At 25.9% G+C, this 24,227-nt stretch overlaps 1 protein-coding gene across 1 annotated transcript; it reads right to left on the bottom strand.

The window, feature by feature from the left end:
• Positions 1–667: 667 nt before the first annotated feature.
• LOC106773900 (phosphoethanolamine N-methyltransferase) lies at positions 668–7,468 on the bottom strand. The gene is made up of 12 exons (XM_014660671.1): positions 7,412–7,468; positions 7,142–7,269; positions 4,565–4,702; positions 4,286–4,423; positions 3,687–3,830; positions 2,809–2,919; positions 2,567–2,708; positions 1,984–2,264; positions 1,703–1,864; positions 1,377–1,430; positions 1,199–1,273; positions 668–995 (listed from the first exon to the last, which is right to left on the bottom strand). The coding sequence occupies exons 1-12, from the start codon at positions 7,434–7,436 to the stop codon at positions 897–899; spliced, it is 1,497 nt and encodes a 498-aa protein (XP_014516157.1). The 5' UTR covers positions 7,437–7,468; the 3' UTR covers positions 668–896.
• Between the last annotated feature and the right edge of the window lie 16,759 nt (positions 7,469–24,227).

Genomic DNA, 24,227 nt, shown 5'->3' with positions numbered 1-24,227 from the left:
AATAATTAAACTTTTAAACTGAATTCTTAAAGTGAGTTTACGACGTCTTAAATTGCAATAAAATGAATAATAAAGCCTTTTGCAGTAGCTTTATTAATTTGTGGAAAATTGATTCCCGGAGTTATAAAAAACCAAATAGCTGGTTAGAAATATTATCAATTAAAATTACTTCAATATTTAAAGAATAAGGAGTTCACTTTGATTTAATGGTGTGATGTTCTTGATTGATCATAATGTACATATTTCACTCAAGAAATAGTCTCTTGAACAAATGGTATTTAATGTACACAGCTACAATATCACTGTTAATGGACTATGTAGGAATGAAAAAGAGAACTAGGCCATGAATCTCTTTCAGAATATGTATATCAAGAATATGGTTCCTCATATAGTGACTTCATTTTCTCTTATCCATGGTTTATGCAAAATGTTTTAGCTGATCTGCCGTAAAACTATAAAGCTCCCACCTGTATTCTAGTAATGTTTTTTTGTTTGCTGTATCTGTGTTTTGTAGTAACCAGATAATGTTATTTTTGCTGTCTCTGCATAATCGTTTGTTACTTCAAGTGCTTCAGAAGCCAACCAAACTGGTTTGTGTTTTTAATGTAGTTTCCACTTTTCAAACCACGGTTTCAAAAGTAGAGAGATAGTTACAAGAATCATGATATTGAAATATATATGGAGCATGGAAACCATACCTAGTCATGAACAACAAATTCAAATGGAAGAGGATGCATAGAAGTTTCGTTTATCTTGTGCTAGAATGCACAAACATTCTTCTCTCAAAAGATATAAATAACAACAAAATAGTTATACAAACATTCATCTGGAAAACTGTTCATACTACTGAACTAAATATACAGGCATAATAAGAGATATGATGAGAAAATTAAGCATCATTTCTTCTTGGCGATGAACAAGCCCCATATTTGTTCACCATCTGCACCCCTCATCTGCTTGGCCTTCCATCTTTCACTAATTTTATTGTAGTCTTCCTGAAACCAATGATTTCCACCAATGAATCAATGCTCTGAAAATAAAGCTTACACTTGAATAAAAGAAATGTAACCAATTTTGACATTCTCTTTTCAGTAACATCTCTTCTATGGATTGAAATTTATGTGAATATCATTGAATCGGACTCATTTAGTAGGAGCATCATGTAAAATATTTAAAACATACAAAAGAAAAATCCCACCTTCGAGAATTCATCAATGAAATCATCCTTCTTGCTCTCAAGGGCATTTAATTCCTGTTGTAGTGTTTTCATGAACTGAAACACAAGAGTATTCAAGTAAAAAATTTGCTTGGATTATCATAGGCAAAATATACTGACTGTCAATGAAGTAAATCGCCACCATTTTGTTCTGACATACCAAATTAGATTGATCCTCGGCAATGACATCATTAAATCCAGCATTTTCGAGCATCTGTGCATGATTTAGAATAAAAGAAGCACGTCATGTACAAGAAATATCAGTATGAATACTAAAATTATATGTTATTTCATGGTGTTTCTTTTTATGTTATTCTCCCACCAGAATTGGTGTTTTATCTTGATAATGTGTATAACAAAAGTTTATATTCAAGGTTAATATAGAATCTCTAAGAGAACAGTGCTAAAAACATTTATGAAACCAGAACTAAATTTTGTTCATAATTTCAGGTGTGATAAAGAAGCCAAACGATGTTACCATCATACCTGAGAATATGTTTTCATCTCATGGATATAGTATCCTCCCTTTTGTATGTAGTCAGCATATCCTACTGATAGACTTCCTACACTTTTGCAGTAATCAGTAATTAGAAGTGTACCTCCAGGCTTCAACCATTTGTAAAATGATCTAAATAGTGACGGTTTATCCTGAATAAATCAACAAAAATTTGCACAAAATGGAAGTTAGGAATATGAAATGAACTCAAGATACAAAAGGGTGTGGCCTTTACTTAAGAAAAATTAAAAAGCCAAAGATGGTTCCTTACTTTGATGTGTAGCAATGTGTCACGGGAATAGATTACATCGAATGTATTCTCAGGGTATGAATTTTTAGTGCAATCTGCACATTCAAATTCTACTGAACATTTGAGCCCAATTACACGTTCAATGGCAAGAGAAATCATGTTTATGGAGAGGTCAATGCCAACTACCTCAACATCAAAATTTTCAGCCATGTAAATGTCACCTCCCCCAGTACCACAACCAACATCCAAAACCTTTTGGCCTGGTTTTAGTCCCAACTTTGCCACAAATTCCTTTGTTGTTTCTGCAAAAGCAAAAGCACTTTCAATTCAGTCACATATCAAATCTACTATGAAAGGAGAATTCTGTACTTAGTGGTAAAGCTGGAAGGGAGGGACGGGAGAGATTATGAGTTCAACTCTCTCCACTAACATTTTGGAATTATGAGGTTGGTTTGGTGTGTTTGGAAAAGAGGGTGGAAGAAGTTGTGGATTCAATTCTCCCACTGATACTAACAATTAATATTTGTCAATAAAATGTATATATATATATATATATATATATATATATATATATATATATATATATGAAAGTGGAAAAACACACCAAGTCCTCCTGTGCTCACAAAGCCTTGGCCAAAAACACTCTCATAGAGTAAAATATCCTTGTGATTATACTCAACACTATCTAAGAACCGCTGGAACCTCCTATCATCTTGTGATCTCACTTTTTGCCATATCCAACAAATCTGCATGACAGGTTCACTGTTTTAATCAGATACTTTGAACCAATTGAATAAACTAAAATAAGATATACTAATTAAGAGAAATGGAAACCTGTTTTGTTACCTGGTTTTGATTCTTCTTGTTTCTTACATAAGCTCCAATGCATTTACAGCCAATAAGCGAAAGTTCAAAGGAATTCCCTCTATCATCAATCTTATGGCACTCTTTAAACACCTACATGATAATAAGAAATGAAATCAAAACCAAACCCTTTTAGAAATTAGAGTATGTTTAGACAATTTTCACCATAAATACTTAGTTTACAAAAAAAATTATCATATGATTTCCTTAAACTTTTATCTTCAACTTTGGGCATAAATTAATTTTGATGAAGAAATTCATTTCGTTCATTTTAGAAATGTTCATAGAAAAGTTTGTAAAAACGTTTCTTTAGTTTAATAACAGTGCATGGTCAGTTCAACTTTTTATAAGATGGTTATTTCGATGGTTTCTTCATCTAAAATTCTTTCTAAAGGGTCTGCTTCTAATCCTATTCTTGAATTTTGTAATTTGAAAGCATTTATAGGGCATACACATGCTACTACTGCTCCTTAGATTACTCATGTAGATCGGTATCTTTCCAAAGATTACTTTATTATTGTGAGGATCCTGGTTTGTCAGCTTATAATAAGAGATCCTTCAAAGGTTGTTTTGTTTCTTTTTATTGGTACAGCTTCTGTGTTTCATGCTGAGATTACTGCAATTATGAAGGCTATTGAGTATGCTCATTAGTTTGGTTCGAGTTCTTTATTGATTTAGAGTGATTCTATGCTGGTTTTTTATGCTTTTAAGAAGCATCATGTTGTTGCTTGGAGATTAAGGAGCAAAATGGTCGAGATCCCAGAAATTATGTTCTTCCATGAACGTGTTATATTCACACATTACTGAGAAAGGAATGATTTTGCTGATAGATTGACCAATTAATTACACTGAGAACAAACCTTGGTGTAAAATCTAGGTTCCCTGTAGTGAGTTGGGTTGTATTTTCTCTTGGAATCTCCAGATTGGTGGAAACATGATTCTCTGAAGAACACATATCCACCTACTTTTAACCATTTGATCATCCTTCCTGCTAAACTCTCAACCTGAAAGAATAAAGGGAAACACAAAAAGCCTTACAATAACGAAGGAAAAACGAGGTAGTGACAAGGAAGCCATGTCACTATTTGTCTGTTTCTCACAGTGATGAAAAACCCTCTTGCGTGTAAAAATGAAACTAATAATCATCATGGTTTTTGTTTCTTTCCACCACTTTGGCATGAGAATCAATTACTTTCAAATTCACCAATAGAAAGGTAGCTAGAAACATCAACACATCATTGTCCTTCATTGCAAAAGCAAAAGTACTAACCAAAAGAAGCCATCAGGTAAAATTAAGGAACTCAATAATAAACTCCAAATTTAACATCAAGATTCTACAATCTGGTCATTTTCACTTGGAACCAGAACGATTGCATCATACATCATGTTATCTTCAACATAACTGAACAAAAAGCCAATAAAATTTCTATGGCTTGATATTTTCCACTCAAAAACTCACCTCCTCATCGGAAAGATACATGAGTAACCAATTTGAGAAAATCAGATCAACAGACCCTTCAGAAATCTGCAAGTTCGGAGATGTGACATCAGCACACATGAACTTGACATTCTTGTGGTGCCCATTAATGTTCTCATTCTGCATATTTGAGATGAGAAATTAGGGTATTAGTCATTACATCATAACATGGGTAGGATCAATTTTTATTTTTTTCTTCATGTTGACAAACATAATTAATCACTAATTAGTATTCAAAGTGTGATTAGAAATTTCAATTACCTTCTTTATAGCACTCTCAATGAAATCCAGAGCAAGTAACTGACCAGCTTTCTTGGCCAATTCACCTGTGAATCTTCCAATACCTGCTCCAAGTTCTACTACTGTTTTTCCTTCATATGCTGGTAGTAAAGACAAAACCTTTGTGACAAAATATAGATGATGAGTCAAAAAAAAAAAATCACTTTGAAAATAAAAAACAAAAGGGGTACTGATAAAACCTACAAGAAGAAATTTTCTAGCCTCTCATTGCTTCTTACATAAAAAACAGTTGGCCAATAATTCAGTATTTCAAACTAACAACCATAAGAGAAAGTTGATTAAATCCTAGAAAATCCTTAAGAAAAATATATTACATTGAAATGTAAACTAATTTAATATTTATTTCTTAAATCATTTCAAACATTTAGTGTTATATATTAATTTTGAGTTTAGTTTCTATATACGGTTAACTTAGTTACATGTTTATTTATCAAGTAATTAGAAGTCATTATATGAATTTTAGAATAATATTTACATAAAATTAACAACCCTATTAGATAACAATTCATATTTAGTTAACTTGGGATACAAAATCTTTGCATTGTAATTAAATTATTTTTTTCATGAACTGATTAAATTCTTTAATATCTTTCATGATGGCACACAATAAATAACCCCTAAAATAATAACATTAAAAACCAATAATGTTATCTCTTATTTGTAAGTCAGATAGTAAATAAAAAAAAATACAAATATTTTATATTCATTTAATATTTTTTTTTAAAATTTTTTACATTTTTTCTTTATTGATATAAACAAAAACAAAAAGTGACTCTTTTATTATTATTTTATTTTTATATTATGTGTTATTAATTGTAATAAATATCAGTGATACTTTTTAGCATGCATGTATGACATATTTTCATAACTTAAAACTCAGAAAACTATATTTAATACTTTCTATTGAATTTTACAAGTAATTTTATGAATCTTAAAATGTTAAAAAGAATAATGAAAATATATTAGTAGTATTAGCATTCTATAAAAACATATATTAGCATTCTATAGTGGAAGAACTCAATTCGAATTATTATCTCTCTTTTATTAAGTTTCTTATTGTCATGTAGAATTTATAAATATTCACTAATTCCCACTCTAATTTTAGTATATTTATAGTTTATTTTTAGCAGTTCTTGCTTTTATCATTCTATTCAAAAGAACTCTCCTTCATATTTGAAATTAAACAACATTAAATGTAGTTGTTTATATAAACAACTTTTATAAAAACTCATCTACTCTAATGATATTTCGTAACTTTTAAAGCTTAAGAACCAACGTAAACAATTACATTGGAATTACCTTTTTGTAAATATTTCTATGAGAAATTTCCCGTAAGTTAAAATTAGTTTAAAAAAAATCGAATCATTTATCTAATTTTTTATTTACATTATGTAAAAATCAATTTTCTTAATTTATTTTGTTTTTTTATCTCTCTTAGAAGAAGTACTTATGATAAAAAAAAAATTATTCAAAATCTAACGTAAAAGGAAACTTAAAAATAGAATGGTGGCTCCAAATATATTGTAATCTTAACTTGTTTATTAAAATTTAATATGAGAACATAATATATTAGAGAGAAATTTTTTTTTTTTTTTAATTACAAAATCGCAGTAGTTAAAGGATAAAATTGTGTAAGAAAATACTGTGATAAAAAATGTTGTGAATTATAGGAAGTGAATAATCAATATTAAAAAATATTAGGGTTCTCAAAATGTTCTTATAAATATAATTTTTCTTAAATGTGAGTGAGCGTTGAAGGGAAATTAACTACTCATTATTCATCAGTAATAATTTTTTTATTATATTTTTTATATATAAGGTTAATAATTTGATTTATTTTAAAATTAAAATCTTATGTAGTAAAATTTGTACAGATCAAATGTTCAATTTTTTATTTGTTTAATTATATAAATTAACATTTTTTATTTTTAATTACTACTTTTATAATACCACATTACTTTTTTAATTGATAAATTTTATTATTTAGGATAAGTGAGTGGAATCCATTTAATTTAATTATATTACAATAAATATATATAACAAAAAGAAGTTTAATAAACAGGTGATCAACTGTATAACTATAACATAAATATAAGAAACTAAAATATGTTTAAATGATAAACTTATTTAATCTACTAAGCTGTGATGATTTAAGTTAATTTACAAAATCTTTGACTCAAAAAGTAAATTTTGTTAAATTAACTTATTTTTAGCTCAAAGTGACTTGAAAAAAGAAAAAAAAAAAGAAATAGTTGATTATATAGGAAAATGATATTTTAACACCATTTTTTTACACTATTTTGACACTGCACACATGTCAAAATATGGTTGGACGATTTTAAATTAAAAAAAAAAAAACTTTAGTTTTTTTCTTCCAAATATGTTCTTCTCTCAGCTTTTTTTAATTTGAAATCATCCAACCACATATACAGTGTCAAAATGATGTAAAAAAATGGTATTAAAATATCATTTTCCGATTATATAATAGTTAGAAGAAGAAGAATATGGTTAACATGGAGAGAAGAAAACGGGACGCACTTCTGGTCTTTCTTCCTTGTCGAGATGAGAGGCGTTTGAATCCAACATCATCGACTCGACAGACAACTCTGTCGTGTGTTCCATCCAGTAGTTTTTCTGAACACACCGTTCATCCATACCTCCGACACCTGCACATTTTCCTTACAACATATTCACATTTATTTCATATATAATATATTCATATTTTACAAATATAATATCAAATAAATATAATATCATTTTCTTTTTCTAATAATTAAGAAGAACATTTCATTCATGCATGTTCATCACCTTGCACCATCGTCAACGAAGCCATGAATAATAACTCTGCTATATATTACCTCTTCTCTTCTTTCCTTTACAACTTCCTCCTCTCTTATTTATACACAAAAATCAACATTTTATTTTTTATTATTTTTTAATTTCAACGAGTGAATCTTGGTCCCACTTTTGCTATGTAACAAGAAACACCGACGTTCACATGTTGCTATTGTCCCTACACTCTTCACTCAATCATTCTATGTTGTCCATTTCATAAAACTTCTTTTATTTTCTTAATTCAAAAATTCAATTTTACTTTAATCAAATTAATAAACATTGTGTCTTACAACCATGTAATGTAACTAAAACATTGTAAACAACTTTTTCTTTTTCTTACTTAAATATTATATCATATTCATTTTACACATAAATAAAGGATAGAAACAATTGTATCATTCTTAATCACTAACAATAATATCACTATGTCTCTATGAAGGATGAAAAAAAAAGTATAAATCTACAATGGGATTGTAGATTAAAATGAGCTAAATCTTATTAATATTAATCATTATATGATAAAAATACTGGTGTCTATAAATATTCGTAAATAAAATTTATGACAAATAATTGGTACTTGTAAAATAACAAACGAATAGTTGGTGAATTTTTTTTTATAAATTAGATAAATGGTGAATAATATTTAAATTCGATCTGACCTATTGTCATTTTTATATATAATTAAAAACATTTATATTAAAAGATGTGTCATACTATGTGGTGTTAATTAGTTCCTGTCATTGATATCATGTATAGTTAACACATTAATTCATTACCCAATAGCTAAAATATATTATCAAGATGGTCAAGCCCTCCAATGTTTATTTCATGTGTGAAATAATGTTTCCTTTAAACCCTCCAATCTCCTTCTTATAAAGTGGTGTACTTGATGTTATGGAAATGTTCCTAATATGTTTTCTAGCATTTTATTTTAAATAAAAGTGAAAATTTTATTATGTTGCTCAAAGATTTGACATGTTGAATCAATTAATCAAATGCAGCAATGCCATTGGAAGTGCTCCACTTGAGGTTGAAAAACTTAGATTACAATAGTGTAGATCGTTGAAGATCCATATATAAACTTTTCCTTCTAAATTAATTTTGTGGTTGCAATTTTAAGTATGAAATTGACTTTAATATATATATTAACGTCAATTGATTAAAGTAACCATTTAAGAATTAATTTGAATCTTTTGAATAAGATTCCATCTTCAAATTTTATATATAAAAATATGAATAGTTAATTGTTTTGTCGGAGTATATATCTCACGAATTTTATGTGTAAATAATTCAATATAATTTTAAATTAAATAAAACCTAAAAGTTACTTCTGAATTCATGACTTAGTTTCTAGAGAAGAAAGAAAAGATATACACCGATATCTGTAATTGATATTTTACATCATAAACTATTCAAAACCTTTATAATATACAATTTTAATTTAAAAAACTACATTATAGCACATGATATTAATTAAATATATAATAATAACACATAAAATTAAACATTTGGTGTCCAGACTTCCAACTCTTTTTGTGTGAAATTAAATATTTCAACATTTAAAAAGAATTTCCATAAATATAGTGACTTGTGATGATATTTGTTGAGTGTGAAAGAGATACCCACGAAAGACACAAAAACTAACGTGGAACATTGACCTTTTTAAAAAATAATTAAGTAATTGAAAGTATATAAAATGAAATTTGACGAAAATCTAAGGCTTTGGATAAATGATTCGTAATGTATAGTGATATATGATTATTTAAACTGTACTAAGAAGAGAGAAAGTGATATATATTAATCTTTATTCATATTATAAAAGATTCCGTATAACAAAGACAAAAAATGAATGATATGAGAATCCAAATTGGTATCTCAAGATGTGGTTGTGATTTGAGAAAGATAATAAATAATTGAAAGCATTATATGTGTTTGACTCTTTCAAGTGAATGAAAAAAAATATGATGATGGGATTTTGTTGCTTTATTTATTTATTTAACTATTATTAATGATGATATCGAATATAAGACTGTAATAATGATTGAGAACCATAGTGTGAGTCTAAGTTACATTAAGTAAATACATGAAAGTTGAGTATTATATAAGGTAAAAAATTCATAATCTTATTTTAGGTTGAAAGTTCTCTTAATCAATTATATGGTTTTGGTCCAAATCTCATTAGTGTTATCTCTTTCTAGTAAGTTTCTTCTGAAAAGACATATCAATGTAATCATAATTGAATGTTAGTTTCGGTAAATGCTTATACAATTAAAGTATGGAATGGAACCCATAAATATAAAAGGGTTAAATATATTTTTAGTCTCTTAACTTTCAATCAAAATTAAAATTAGTCTCTCTTTGAAATTTTAGACTAATTTAGTCTATTATCTTTTGAATTGTATGAATTTAGTCTCTTTAACCAAATTTTGTTATTTGGTCCAAATCTCATGCTATCTCTTTCTATTGAGTTTCCTCAAAAAAGACATATCAATAAAATCATAATTGAATATTAGTTTCGGTAACTGCTTATACAATTAAAGTATAAAAACCATAAATATTATTGGATTAAATATGTTTTTAGTTTCTGAACATTAAGTCAAAATTGAAATTAGTATCTCTTGAAAGTTTAGACAAATTTGGTCTACCATCTTTAGAATTGTGTGAATTTAGTTCCTTTAACAAAATTTTGTTAAGTTTATTTAAGGTTTTAAAAGCGTTTTTCAACTAATAATAAAGAAAAAAATGTGTCAAATTGTATAAACAACTCAAATGTTATCATGAAATGTGTTTGAAACGTCAAATACACTTAATAAAATTTGGTTAAAAGAACTAAATTCATATATTTTTAAAGCTAATATGCTAAACTAGACCAAAGTTTTGAAAATGGATTAATTTTAACTTTCATATTTAACCGAATATAATAGAAAGAGTTTTGATAGGAGTTAAAGAAGAAACAAACCAACAATAATGAAATGTAGAGTACAAATAATTGAGAGAAGAAAAACACTAAATAAATAAAGAATGCATGCTTGAAAAAAAGAAGAAGAAAGGGACATCATGTAAGAAAGAACAAATAGACTGTAAAAAGTCATTGTCTTTTTTCTCATGGCATTGTTCTGTTGTATTCCAAGTACTTTTCTTTTTTTTTTTACATTTGACAGTCATGTTTTCCAAAATTTTATACATTTTAAATATAGAATTAAGCATAAAAAAATCTCACATTTTGGAGAAATTGTCTTCACCTATATTGTCTTTGGCTATAAAGGCATCAACTAGTGATGGTGGTACCTCTAAGATGGCATACTTAATCATATCCACAAAGATTAACACACAAAAAATATGGAGAAATCCAAAAACCATGTGAAGTACTTTCATTTATGAATAATACCAAACTTTCTAAAATGTATTTAAATAGAATATCATACATGTTCATTAAGATAACTTTTTCGTTGGTTGATGTTGTTTGCAGTTTAGTGGTCTATTGTTTTCTGTTGATGAAAAAATTGACCTAAAAAACAAGACACTTAAAAAGAAACACTCACAGCAATGGTTACCATAGGAGGACAATGATTGATGTTTTTTTTTTTAAATTACATATTTATCCTTTTATTTATGCAGATAACATATTTTATGGTTTATGTTCGAAATTTCATTTTCCAAGAGTCTAATTTCTTTTATAATAATTTTTTTCTCTAAAATATTTCTCTTCGTTTTTCTCAAACAAAAATTATCAAAAACTTAATAATTAAATATGTTTTCTACTCAAACTATTCATTAAAATTAAAGAATGTATTAATTTCATGAAGAAACGTAATAATGTCGATCACATTTTACCTTCTTTTAGTACATATTTTAAAATAAGATAATAAATAATTTTAATGAAACAGTTTATAAATAAAAAAACATATATTTAGCTCAAATTTTAATTTAAAATTGTGTTCCTAATTTCGATTAATATAACATTTTTTATCGATTTCCTCTCAAAATTCAGAATTTCACAATGTTTCCTTGGCCTTTACCTCTACCAATCTCAATGATTCACCTTGTTCTATATTTTCCTTTTTTTTTTGTTTTTTCCTCAAAAGAATTATTTATTTTTCTCTTGCCTTTTGGAATCACAATTTTAAACCACTTATTTTAACTATTTTTGGATTCCACCAAAAGAAAATATTTTTCAAAGTTGAGAAATCATTGCATGAATAGTTGCAGCACTATAGAGTAAGAAAATGTTAGTTGCTAAAAAGAAAGAAAAAACATATACTTTAGCTCTTGAATTTGGAAAATGCTATATTATTTTCAAAACTAAAGAAAACGTTAAAGATGTTTCTAAAATAAATGATTTCTTATTATTTTATTTATAAAAGCTATATATACATATATATTTTTTACTTTTAAGGATAAATATTTATTTCTTTTTGAAAGAAAAGTTAAAATAGTAGAATGCTCCACTTTTTGAAATTGGATGAGTGTGGTAGGACTTTGTCTCCAATAATTTGTACTTTATTATATAAATAAATTTATTGGAAATTAAAAAATAAGAAAAAGTAAATAAAACCTTGTGGACCATTACCACTAATGTCATAATTGCACGGTTGTTTTCTTTCGATAATTTCAACTAAGGTTGGTTTCTTAAAGAATAAAGAAATTGATTCAATGATAAAAACAAAGAATGTAAAAAGTTTAATAAACACAAGTGGGAAATAAAAATGTTTGATTAAAAAGACATATTATTCAATTTTTTTGATTTTTATTAGAAAGAATTTAAATGTTGAGAAAATAATAATAAATATTTTTAAATTTAAAGTTAACTTTTTAATAAAATTAATTTAAAACATAATTTATATATTTATAAAGTCAATATATCTATAAAAATAATAGATTTTATAAAAATATAAAGAATAAAACATGTGTACAATTAGAATAGATTATACAAAATATACATAAATATTAGAGTATATTTACTCAAAATACAAATCAATATATAAAGAGATCGATCTATTATATATTGTTATACTCATTTAATCAACATATTGACAAACTCATATAATGTGTTGTTAAATTTGTATAATCAATATATAAACACACTCGTCTATTGTATATTGTCAAATTCGTCTAATTAATATATAGATAAAATTGTCTAATGTATATTGCAAGTTTTGTCTAATCAGATAGTGAATATAGTAGTTTAATGCGTAGTTGTAGACTCATCAAATGTGTATTAACAAACTCATCTAAGGTATATTGTTAAACTGGTTTAATTAGAATATGAACAAACCCGTCCAATTAATGTGTGTTATAAGACTCGTCTGATTAATGTATAAATATAGTTGTGTATTCTTATATTATATTATAAGAAGTATCTTAAGAATTAGATTATGTAATGTTTATTAATTACATTGTGATGAAAACATATAATGTTGTAGATGACGTGGGCATGGATGTGTGGAAATCGCCGCGTCTCTTGGTGTTGAAAAAAAAGAAGCTTTTGGAATGAATGAAAGGTTATCTTTGTTCAATATTTAATTGTCGTTTTTATTTTATCTTTTTTTGGAGATATGAAAGTGACTTCCTCTTTAATCTTGGTATTTCAGTACTCAATTATTTTCTTACTTTCTATATTATCATATATAATATTTTTAAATTATTACTTATTTTCTCCGACTTCATCAATAATTGTTAGACAAGTTAGTGAGTTATCAATCCGATGCTTTGAAACAGATTCAAATTCTCTTTTCATAAGGGTGCAAGAAGTAAAAGTCATGGTATCACAGGCGAATGAGAGAAATGGATTGGGCTTCCCAAGCAAGTGGGAAGATAGTTTCTACTTACACCCCCTCTAAAAGGAAGTTGTTCCCTCCACCACTCCAAGTGCTTTTTGCACCTATTCAAATAATTTTTAATTACAAAATCACCCTTTTTACTTTAACTTTAATCTTTTTACCTTTTAATTTATGGAAACCCTAATCGTTACCTCTCATTTTCACTCACACAGTCACACACCCCTTCCAAACTCTCACTTTCTCTCTTTCTCTCAAGATCCGCTTTTCCTAATCCATTCTCCACATTCGATTTCACTTTTTAAAGTTTTTCTTCTCCATTTTGCGCCTTGGTCACGTGTTACTTGTGAGATGGTGGTTCGTTAGTGGTGCTTTGGTGCATCTATTGTGCAGTTTCCTCAGTTCAAACTAAATTTATTTCATTTGAATTTATTGAAATATAATCTGTGTGTTGTATGTTTGGCCTTTGTTCTTAGGTGGTTGTGTTTTTTGTGTTTTCTATGGGTGTAGATGAAGAAGATAACCGCCCAGACTCAATGGATATACAGATCTGTTTCTCCTTCAACGGATGTCGATATCCGTTTACGGATGTGGACATTCGTTTAACATTCTAGCGTACTCACATTTGTTACCTTCAACCACCACCACCACCGAATGAAGCTTTCTCAGCAAACAAAAAATAAAGGGAGAAGAAGATTAAGCAGAAGCAACAACAATGGCATCAGAAGGGGGTTAGCAAAGACTGTTGATTCAATATGGGTAGGGTTGTTTTGGTCAATATTTTGTTTTAATGTTTTGTTTGAACCTCAACTCACTCTTTTAAAAGAAAAAACACCTGGGCTGAGTACCACTAGGAAAAATAAGAAAAGAAAGAAGATTAAGGTTTCACTCTCTCTGATTGGATCACACATACCAGAGTCTTCTTCTCACTGATGCTACTGGATTGTTTCATATGTGCGCCATTGCTACTCCTTCATTTCGCATAGGTGGACTGTTGCTCTTTCGTTTCACAAGAGTGTTGTGATTCTCTTTGCAACTTCTTCCATGATTGAATCAGAAGTAATGGACCTTTGGATAGATGCATTGAGAATGGTAGGACCATTAATAAAAGTATTGGTTGTTAGGTAAAAAAATAAAAACAAAAATTAAATATTATTGAAAGATAAGAAAATAATAAAGAGATATAGAAAATAAGGCGTGATGGTGTTGGAAGTAACACCCCTGTAAAAATAAAAACTTTTCATTTTGTCTTTTTTTACGGTACAATTCGAAAATAAAAAATAACTTATGACGATAAAGTTTTTTGAATTGTACAATTAGAAAGTTTAAAATGACTTTAAATTAAACAATTCATACTTGAATTATAATTTTATTTTTTTAAAATGTATTTTAAGTTGTATAATTTGAAAATTACTTTTAAAATAATAGTTTTCAAATTACATAATCCAAAAATAAATTTTTTTGAATTGTATAATCTAAAATTTACTTTTAATTTTGAGATATATAATACAAAAATAAATAACTTCCAAAGATGACTATGGAGTTACAAGAAGATGATGTCTTGTGGGATTTTTTTTATTTTATTTTCCTTTTCATTATATGAAAACAAGAAAAAATTCATACCGAAAGTGAATAAATCCTAATTTTGAGACTTTAGTTTTGAAATGTATTAAATGCTTTTCAAAGTTTTATACAAAAAACAGTGAAAACAAACAAAAAGATATTTCTTTTGTCTTTTGTAATTACAAAAAATCTCAAAACACATTACCTAAAGTTAATTAAATGAATGTATAGTCTATGAATATTAGAGACAAGAGAATACTTATGAGAGATACTTGAAGATGAAAAATGTAATTCACTTATTATTCACATCTTATCAACAATGCTACACACTTTTTACTTTTATTTTGGAATTCACAATTCAAAATATAATTTATATATTGTAGGTTGTACACTCCAAAATACAAAAAAAAAAAAAATTGTATTCCATATTATATAATTTGAAATATAAAAAAAATGCATATTAAAATGTATAATTCAAAATACAAAATTTATATTTTGTATTGTGTATTAGGAATGGTTTTTTTTTTGTATCATAGAATGCACGAAATATAAATATTTTATTTTGGATTATACATTCTATGATACGTTTTGTATGAATTTTATATTCTAGAACTCAAAATGAAAATAGGATAAAAATTGAAAATTTTGAGTGTATAAAGGTGTAAGAAGAAATTATGGAGTGCAGGAAGAATCTTCATTTATTTTATTAGTTAAGCCCAACATCTGAATGGTCCGGTTCAGTCCACATCTTGATACATGAGCCGTTTTATATTTTATATTAGGTCAACCCGTCTGGGTCTTTCAACGCATTTCCGTGTGGACCTGAACCCAAACAACAATCTTTTCTTTTTAAGGTTACTCCCTACACCACTCTACATTGTTTTATGTACTATCACATTTTTTAAAAATTCTAAAACTATCCTTTATATTCTAAAAAGTACTATATTTCCACTTCTTTTCTTCAACAGATTTCAAAATTTGTTGATGAATTTTTTTTAATGAATTTTGAAATTCGTTAAAGAATTTTTCAAGTCTTCAACTGATTTCGAAATTCGTTAAAGTTTTCAAAGAATTCTTCAACGGATGTCAAAATACGTTGAATAAATTTTTCTTTAACAGATGTCAAAATACGTTGAAGAAATTTTCTTTCAACATATGTCGAAATCTGTTAAAGAAATTTTCGAAAACGAATTTCGAAATCCGTTTAAAAGATTTTAAAAAATTTTAACGGATTTTGCAATATGTTGAAAAGTGATATTTTTGGTATGGTTTAATAGTCAATTTTGTCCTCAGTTTCGTTGACAAATCTCAATTTAGTCCCTCGTTTTAAAAGTGATTGAAATGAGTCCTTACTTTCAAAATTTTGAGTCAAATTAGTCACTTCGGTCAAATAGAAACAAACAACGTTAAAGGCTTGATGATTTGGCAGAAGAGATATTATTTTATAGATATATCTATAAAATAATATCTTTTATGCTAAATCATTAAACTCTTAAGACCATTTGTTTCTGATTAACAAAAAGGACTAATTTGACTCAAAATTTTGAAAGTGAGAACCCATTTCAAACACTTTTAAAACGAGGGACTAAATTGAGATTTGTCCACGAAACTGGGGACAAAATTGGCTATTAAACCTTTTAGTATTGTGGTGGTGCATGGAGTAATGTGGAATAATTTTCTTTTATATATATATATATATATATATATATATATATATATATCGCAAAGAAGGACTTTTTTAATTATTTTTCTTAAAAACGTATAATAGTTTTCAATAAGAAGAAATCAAATAGCATTTTAGTTTTCATATTAAACAGGATAAAATTTTACTTTTAGTCTATAGAGATAATGTGTGGAATGCATATTTAAAAGATAAAATGACAATATTAAAAATATCTAATAAAGAGAATGAAGATAATCCTCACCATGCATACAATAATTTCAATTAATATTATTTAAAAGTCATGCAGTTTTTCTTTTTGTTTAAAGAGCTTTTGTAATTTAAAAATGAAAAAAAAAGTAAGTGCTTACAAGCGTATAAACTAATTAAAGAAGATTGTGTCCCTACACATGTTCATATTAAAAAAGAGATTATAGTTCTTTATTTTTCGTTTGGTATTCTGTCAATTTTCAACACTTCAATTGGATTCTATCATACAATTTTTCACATTAAAATATTTCTAACAAGTTTTTCGAACATTTTATTATATTATACAGTTTTTTTTTTTTTAATTTAGCAAAGAAATTGTACATAAAATAAGTTAAAGAGACAATACCCATTTTAAAAATAAATAATATCTATTTTTATAATAATTAAAAGCATGCAAATTTTTTAAAAATTGAAAAGGGATGATACTATAAGAAATATTGCTTCTAGTTGCAATAATAACATATAAATTGCTTTTTAAAGAAATATATATTTGTACATTAACTTGTGCATTTTATATAAGTAAAAATTTTAAGGAATAATAGACTTAAATATATATATATATATATATATATATTATGATCAAAATAAAATAGACTTAATAAATAATTTATATTATGAAACTTTTTAATGTTATGGAAATTTAATTTAAATATAATTATGAAAAATTGAAAAACAAGAAAGAAAATCAAGTTTGAGGATAAAGAATAAAGGAAATGATTTAAAATGACAGAATTAAATTTTGAGTTTATTTATTAATTTAAATCAAATAAAAAACATATTTGAAAAGAAAAAAAATGTAAATTAATTGTTTAGAATGATAAAACATATGTCAACTTCACAAAATTACAAAATTAATACTACATTCCAATTATATTTTATAATTTGATTTTATTGATAATCAAAGTGAATTTAGCATAATCTATATATTTTATAATTTGATCTTATTCATAATCAAAGTAAGTTTAACACAATCTAATACTATGATAGTTTCAAATAATTTGATTTTGATAAACTTTGAATAATTTTGATATTATCTTAAAATGAGTTATATCAATTCAATTTTTTAAAACAAACTTATAATTATATTTATTTATATATTATAATACAACCTTATTCATAATCAACAAATACATTTTTAAAACATATTAAAAGTATTAATTTAAAGAAGAACTTATAAGAATAATGGTTGAAGATCCATAAAAACAAAGTTAAATTATAATATATACAAATACAAATGAATTTTAAATTTCATTTTACAAATTAATTTTGTGAGATTGAAGATAAACACTCAAAATAGTTACTTGTAAAAGCAATTTTTTTTAAATATAATGATCAAACAAATAATTTAATATTTATAATATGGAAGCTAATTTAAAATGAGAAAATGGAATAGTGTTGGATGCTCTTTTCAAAAAATTGTTTAAATGGAAAGAATTAAATCACTTTATTCTTTTTACAAGTTGCTTTTCCTATTCCTATGTATTACTTTTAATTACCAAATAATTTTTTATTTTCTTTAAAAGGAGAATATTTTAGTTAAGTGTCAATTTTAAAATGAGAAAAAAAAAAGAAAATGGAAAAAGGTGATTGAATGATGAATGAAAATGGATTTAGGCATTATGTTAGGTTTTGAATATTTCCACTCAGTAATGGTCAGACGATTCAATATGTGTATTATTGAACTACAATCAAGATTCCATTTTACTGCTCAAAATAACTTTAATAATGGAATATTCCCCAACAAAAACCATATTTTGTACACAAACCTATCATTTATGTTTTGTAAAATCAAATAAACAAAAAAAGAAAAAAAAATAGCAAAAAAACTAACCAAATATTAGTAAGATATATAAAATGCTACTAGTTTATAATCAATTAATTACATTCCTTATTTTTAAATTTTGATACAAAATTAAAATTTATATTATCTCAAATTTTGATAAATTTGATTTCAAATTTAAAAAATGAACGGATATACTCTTTATATTTTGTATATTTCTTCATAATTGAACTCTACTGACTTAATTTTATGTAAAAATGATTCAGTCAAAAGGAGTATGTAAATTCATATTTAAAGTTTATAGATAAAAATGTATGGAACTTTTTGAAATATATACTAATTCTAATTTTCTGTAAAATTTTAAAGATTAAAAACATATTTAAAATATTTATGATGATAACTTATATGTTAGGTTAGTTCATTGTTATCTTTTAATTTATTACACAAATTTAAAAATAAATCATAGTTTTTTTATAGGAATTATTTACGTACAATGAAAACTATCATATATTGATAAAAAAAAAATAGTTATTAGGATTATCTTTTATATATTATCTGTTTAAAACAAATTATTAATACAGGCACCTATGATAATTAACAAAATGATATTAATACATGTAAGAAGACATATATAACTCTGTTGGTATTGATAAATTTGTATATATACATGGCCATTGCTCAAAATATTCGTACTCTAATTATTAAATTTAAGCTAGACAAAGATTATATAAGGCAGTGAGAATAAAAGAAAGCAACACTAACAGTTTTTTTTTTCTGTAAGTATGCAAAATTGTTTTATTGTTGTATACATCAATCATGGTTTATTTTTTATTTTTATTTTATTTTTATTTAATTTAATTATAGTAAGATACGAAGAGTAAAAAAAGATAAAGAAAAAGGGACAAGGAAAGAAGAAAGAAAAGTGGTGAATTCAATGGCTAAGGTTAGTTACATTATCTCCGAATACAATGTTCCAAAGCATGCGAGGTGTCGAACATGGTGGGCATGTTGTTGCCTCCCATGAACTTGTCACCATGTTTGTTTGATTCCTTTCATCTTCATCTTGTTGTCTGTCTCTTGATAAAGGAGTTAACTAACGCATGCTTTGTTATGATAGGGTTAGAGGAAAGGAAGTGGGAAAGTTAAGCATGTTTAATTTGATATGATTATAGTTAGAAAAAATAACGATAATGATATTTTAACAATATTTTAATACTATTTACGTGTTATTCTGTTATTGGTCCATATGTCAGTCGTAGAATAATTTTGGATCAATCTGATGACACGTAAATTATGTTAAAATATTTATAAAGTATATAGAAAAAGTAATGTTTTTAAGTTGGTCGTAATGGTGATTATTTGGTCTGGTTTGGGTGAGAAAGTTGATTAGTGATGTCTGCCTCAGAGATTAGACAGATAGTAGAATGTTTGGCAAAGAATGAAGTTTCCAAGGAGATATTGGGTGAAGCTTTGAAATGAAATTTATCTCATTAAAAATTCCAATAAGCATAATCCAAGAATGTGCCCTAATTATAGTAAGATGTTGTAATGGGGTTCTTGTCGTTCCTGCATGTTTTGGAACCCTAATTATGACGAAGATATGGGTGCCTTCTGTCTCTGTGACACCACGCCTTCACATCAATCCAGTTGGGAAAACACCAAAATTACTGATTTATATTAGAAATAAAATATTATGTGGAGATATCATTAAAGAAATAAATTTTAATAGTAACTTTATCTTATAAAAATCTGAGATTTAATTTTAAACTTATTTTTTAATTTAATATTAAAACCATATATTTTAACATTTTTTTTATAAGATCTATTGTTGTTATGTTTATCATTTTATTTCTTATCAAATCATTTATTAATATATAATTTTATGTTTGATATATATATATATATATATATATATATATATATATATATATATATATATATATATATATATATATATATATATTAAAGATGTATTAAAGATTTAATATTAATTAGAATTAAAATAAGTTTATAAATATAAATTTTATTTTATTAATCAATAGAATTAAAGTATATTAAAAATGACACCACGTCTTCACATCATCCAGTTGGGGAAACATCAAAAATATTCATTTGTATTAAAAAATATTATGCAGAGGTATATGAAAAAAAAAAATTTAATACTAACTTAATCTTAAAACAAATTAAGTTTAAAATTTATTTTTTTAATATAGTATTAGATGCATGGATTTTAAGATGTTAAATCATTATGTCAATGGTTATTAAATCATTTATTAATATATAATTTCGTATTTAATATATATATATATATATATATATATATATATATATATATATATATATTTTGACATGACAAAGATGTGTTAAAGATTTAATATCAATTAAAAATAAAATAAATTTATAATATATAAATAAATATAAATTTTATCATATAAATCAATTTTGTAAAATTAAATTTTTAAAGAAAGAAAATAAAGGTAAAACTGTCTTATTAATTTTGAATAAAATATGAAAAATATATATAAGAGAAAGAATCTATAATATGTTATTTTATTCCTATAAATATTTTATAATAATGTAACATTATTATTATAATTATTTTATAATAATGTAATATTATTACTCCGAATCACCTATAATAATAACAATACATTCTCTAAATAATCTCGGGATAAGATTTATTTTCTATCACCACCTCAATCTAGAACATACAGATTGTATGGACGAAGCTTGGAATACATAAACTCAATTTGAAATATGTAATTTATCTTCAAGAGTATCATCAGCGCGCCGTCATTTTTGTTGTATGCCACTATTGATGAACAACAAATTGCAAGAACAAATAAAGGGCCTGCAGCAACAAACTACAGGGGCAAACAACAACAGACCTGCAAGGACTACACTATCCTGCAACGGTTGAAATTAAAAGGCTAATAGCCACAAATCTGTAGAGACTTAATCACCCTAAACAACAACAAAACTTCAAGGGACTTAACTGCCCTAAACAGCAACAAGCCTTCAGGAAACATCTGTCTTCCAAAGGCAAACAACAGTAGACATGCAGGGACTACACTACCCTACAGCAGCTGGAATTAAAAGGCTAACAGCCACAAACCTGTAGGGACTTAATCACCCTAAACAGCAAAAAAACTTCAAGGAACTTAACTGCCCTAAACAACAACAAAACTTCAAGGGACTTAACTGCCCTAAACAGCAACAAGCCTCCTTCAAGAAACATTTGTCCTCCAGAGGCAAACAACAATAGACCTGCAAGGACTACACTACCCTGCAGCGGCTGGAATTAAAAGGTTAACAGCCACAAACCTGTAGGCCGGAGACGGTGGTCGGACGACAATACCGAATACGAGACAGAAACCAGAGATTCCCCATTGAAGTATAAAAACACAGGTTGAAAAGGATCAGAAAACCTGCTCTGATACCATGTAAAGAAAGAAAATAGGACAAAAACTTTCTTATTAATTTTGAATAAAACATAAGAAAAGAATCTATAATTATGTTATTTTATCCCTATAAATATTCTATAATAATGTAACATTATTATTGTAATTATTCTATAATAATGTAACATTATTACTCCAAATCACCTATAATAATAACAATATATTCTCTAAATAATATCGGGATAAGATTTATTTTCTAACAAAATTATATTTAAAATTAATTTCTTAATTGATATTACATATTTATGATATATAAAAAGTTTAACTTTATAAAATTAAATTACACTTAAAATTTACTTATTAAATAAAATAAAACTTATTCTTGTGAAATTTATTAATTATTGGGTTTATAGTGTACATAAAAATACATTTAAAATATTAATCTATCATAATTTTAGTTTATATATTTATTAAAAGGGATGTTTTTTAATATTTTTCTTCTAAAAACACATTTATAAGAAAATAAGCAGACTAAAAAATGTAGTAATTCGTAAGATGTAGATTAAAGCCAATATTTCGAAGTATTTTAAAGCTAAAATTATGTTTTTATCATTCAAGCTTATTAATATTCGTGAAAGTATGATAAATATCTGCTTACTTACAAACTATGACTGGTGTAGCTTTAATATTTTTTTCCAGTATTTTTTATTAGTATTATATATTTTTTTATACGTAGAAATCGACATACAAAAGTTTTTACACTGCATAAGCTTACGTGTAGGTACTCAAACAAATACATACAAGAAAAAGAATATTTTGAGCACCTTTTATTTCTCAAGCAAATATTTCACAACTATTTTTAATATTTAAATATTAAAATAAATTATTAAATAAAAATTTATAAAATTAGTTATAAGATGATAATGTATATCTATAGTTGTTATAGTATCCTAACTATAAAATATACCATCTAAGGCCATCTCGGACAATAAAAAACTTCTAGATCAACATCTTATTATATTGTTAAGGACTTTGCAAAATTGGAAATAAATTGGGAGTAACCAAAATTAATTAAATTAATCAAGGTCACATGACCAATTCTAAACTAGATAAAAACCTATAAATATAATATAAATAAATATAGATGTAGATTAGTTATGTTTATTATTGTTTGCTAACACACACCCATAATTTCTATTATCTTTTGTGGATGAACTTTTCTTGGTTTGAGATTGTACCAAAATCTTGGAACATTTTGACTTGAAGGTTGAAAAATTGTTTACAAAGTTATTACATAATATTTTCAATCATCTAATATAGTATTAATATTTTTGTTATTTTGTTTTTCCATAAATAGTTTATTGATTTTCTACCCTACCTTTTGTGACACCGGATTATTGATTTTCTACCCTACCTTTTGTGACACCGGATACCGACAAGGGTAGAGAGTAATCGTCGGTGCAAGAGGTACGAAGTGTAAGAGGTACAAATAAAGAACAGCTCTTAGTAGACTTCCAGTGGAAGGAGCACATAAAATAATTGAACATACACTGGAATGAGAGAGATCTAGAAACTGTATTGTATAAATATGAGACTATACAGTTTAGCGTCACACCTTTCATCACATATTTTGATTAATTTTGTTTAGTGCCCTATCTTACAATTTTATTTTGATGCCCTACTCATTCATTCATTTATATCCATTTATTGGAGACAATAAAATACAAGTGTTTTATGCATAATCACAATTATTTGATTTTTGAGGATTTTTCTATTAATCAATTTGTTTCCAAGATTTTGATATGGTAGTTTTATATTTTTGAAGAATTTATGATACCTCGTACACCTTTTTTGTTTTATCTAAATATAGATCTAAATGTTATATTTTAGCATTTTGTGTACATTGTTTATTTTTTATATCAATGTTTATGATTTTTGTATAGATAATATTAGTTTATTTATTTTAATAATTTTTGTGTTGTCGTCATAGGAGTTTTTATGAAGCAGAATCATTATTTAAGTTTCTTCGTCTTATTAAAAATCAAAACTAAAATTTTGGAGATAATCCATTTCTCAAAATCTAGAGATTACATACATAAACGAGTCACTTTTTTCATCATATTTTATTATCTCAAGTTTTTCGTAGTTGTTATTTTTTAGATTTATGGAAAACTTGTTACATAATTTAATAAAAAATACAGTTGGAGTCTTTATATTGAGAAATTTAGAATAGCACGAAGAAGTTACTAAAATATTAAACATAAACCTAGGATAAAAATAAAATAAAATAGTAAGTGAAAATGAAAAAAAGATATATATATATATATATATATATATA

The sequence above is a fragment of the Vigna radiata genome, chromosome 1 (assembly GCF_000741045.1).
Source record: "Vigna radiata var. radiata cultivar VC1973A chromosome 1, Vradiata_ver6, whole genome shotgun sequence".
Taxonomy (NCBI): domain Eukaryota; kingdom Viridiplantae; phylum Streptophyta; class Magnoliopsida; order Fabales; family Fabaceae; genus Vigna; species Vigna radiata.
This window is presented reverse-complemented; position numbering and strand designations above follow the sequence as displayed.

Bases quoted from the DNA above. Each gene is read 5' to 3' on its own strand.
- LOC106773900 (XM_014660671.1), bottom strand. From the start codon at position 7,436: ATGGCTTCGTTGACGATGGTGCAAG. The intron at 2,265-2,566 runs GTGTGTTTTTCC...TTGCTTTTGCAG, and splicing joins TGTGAGCACAGGAGGACTTG to AAACAACAAAGGAATTTGTG. The intron at 996-1,198 runs GTGGGATTTTTC...CATTGGTTTCAG, and splicing joins TCATTGATGAATTCTCGAAG to GAAGACTACAATAAAATTAG.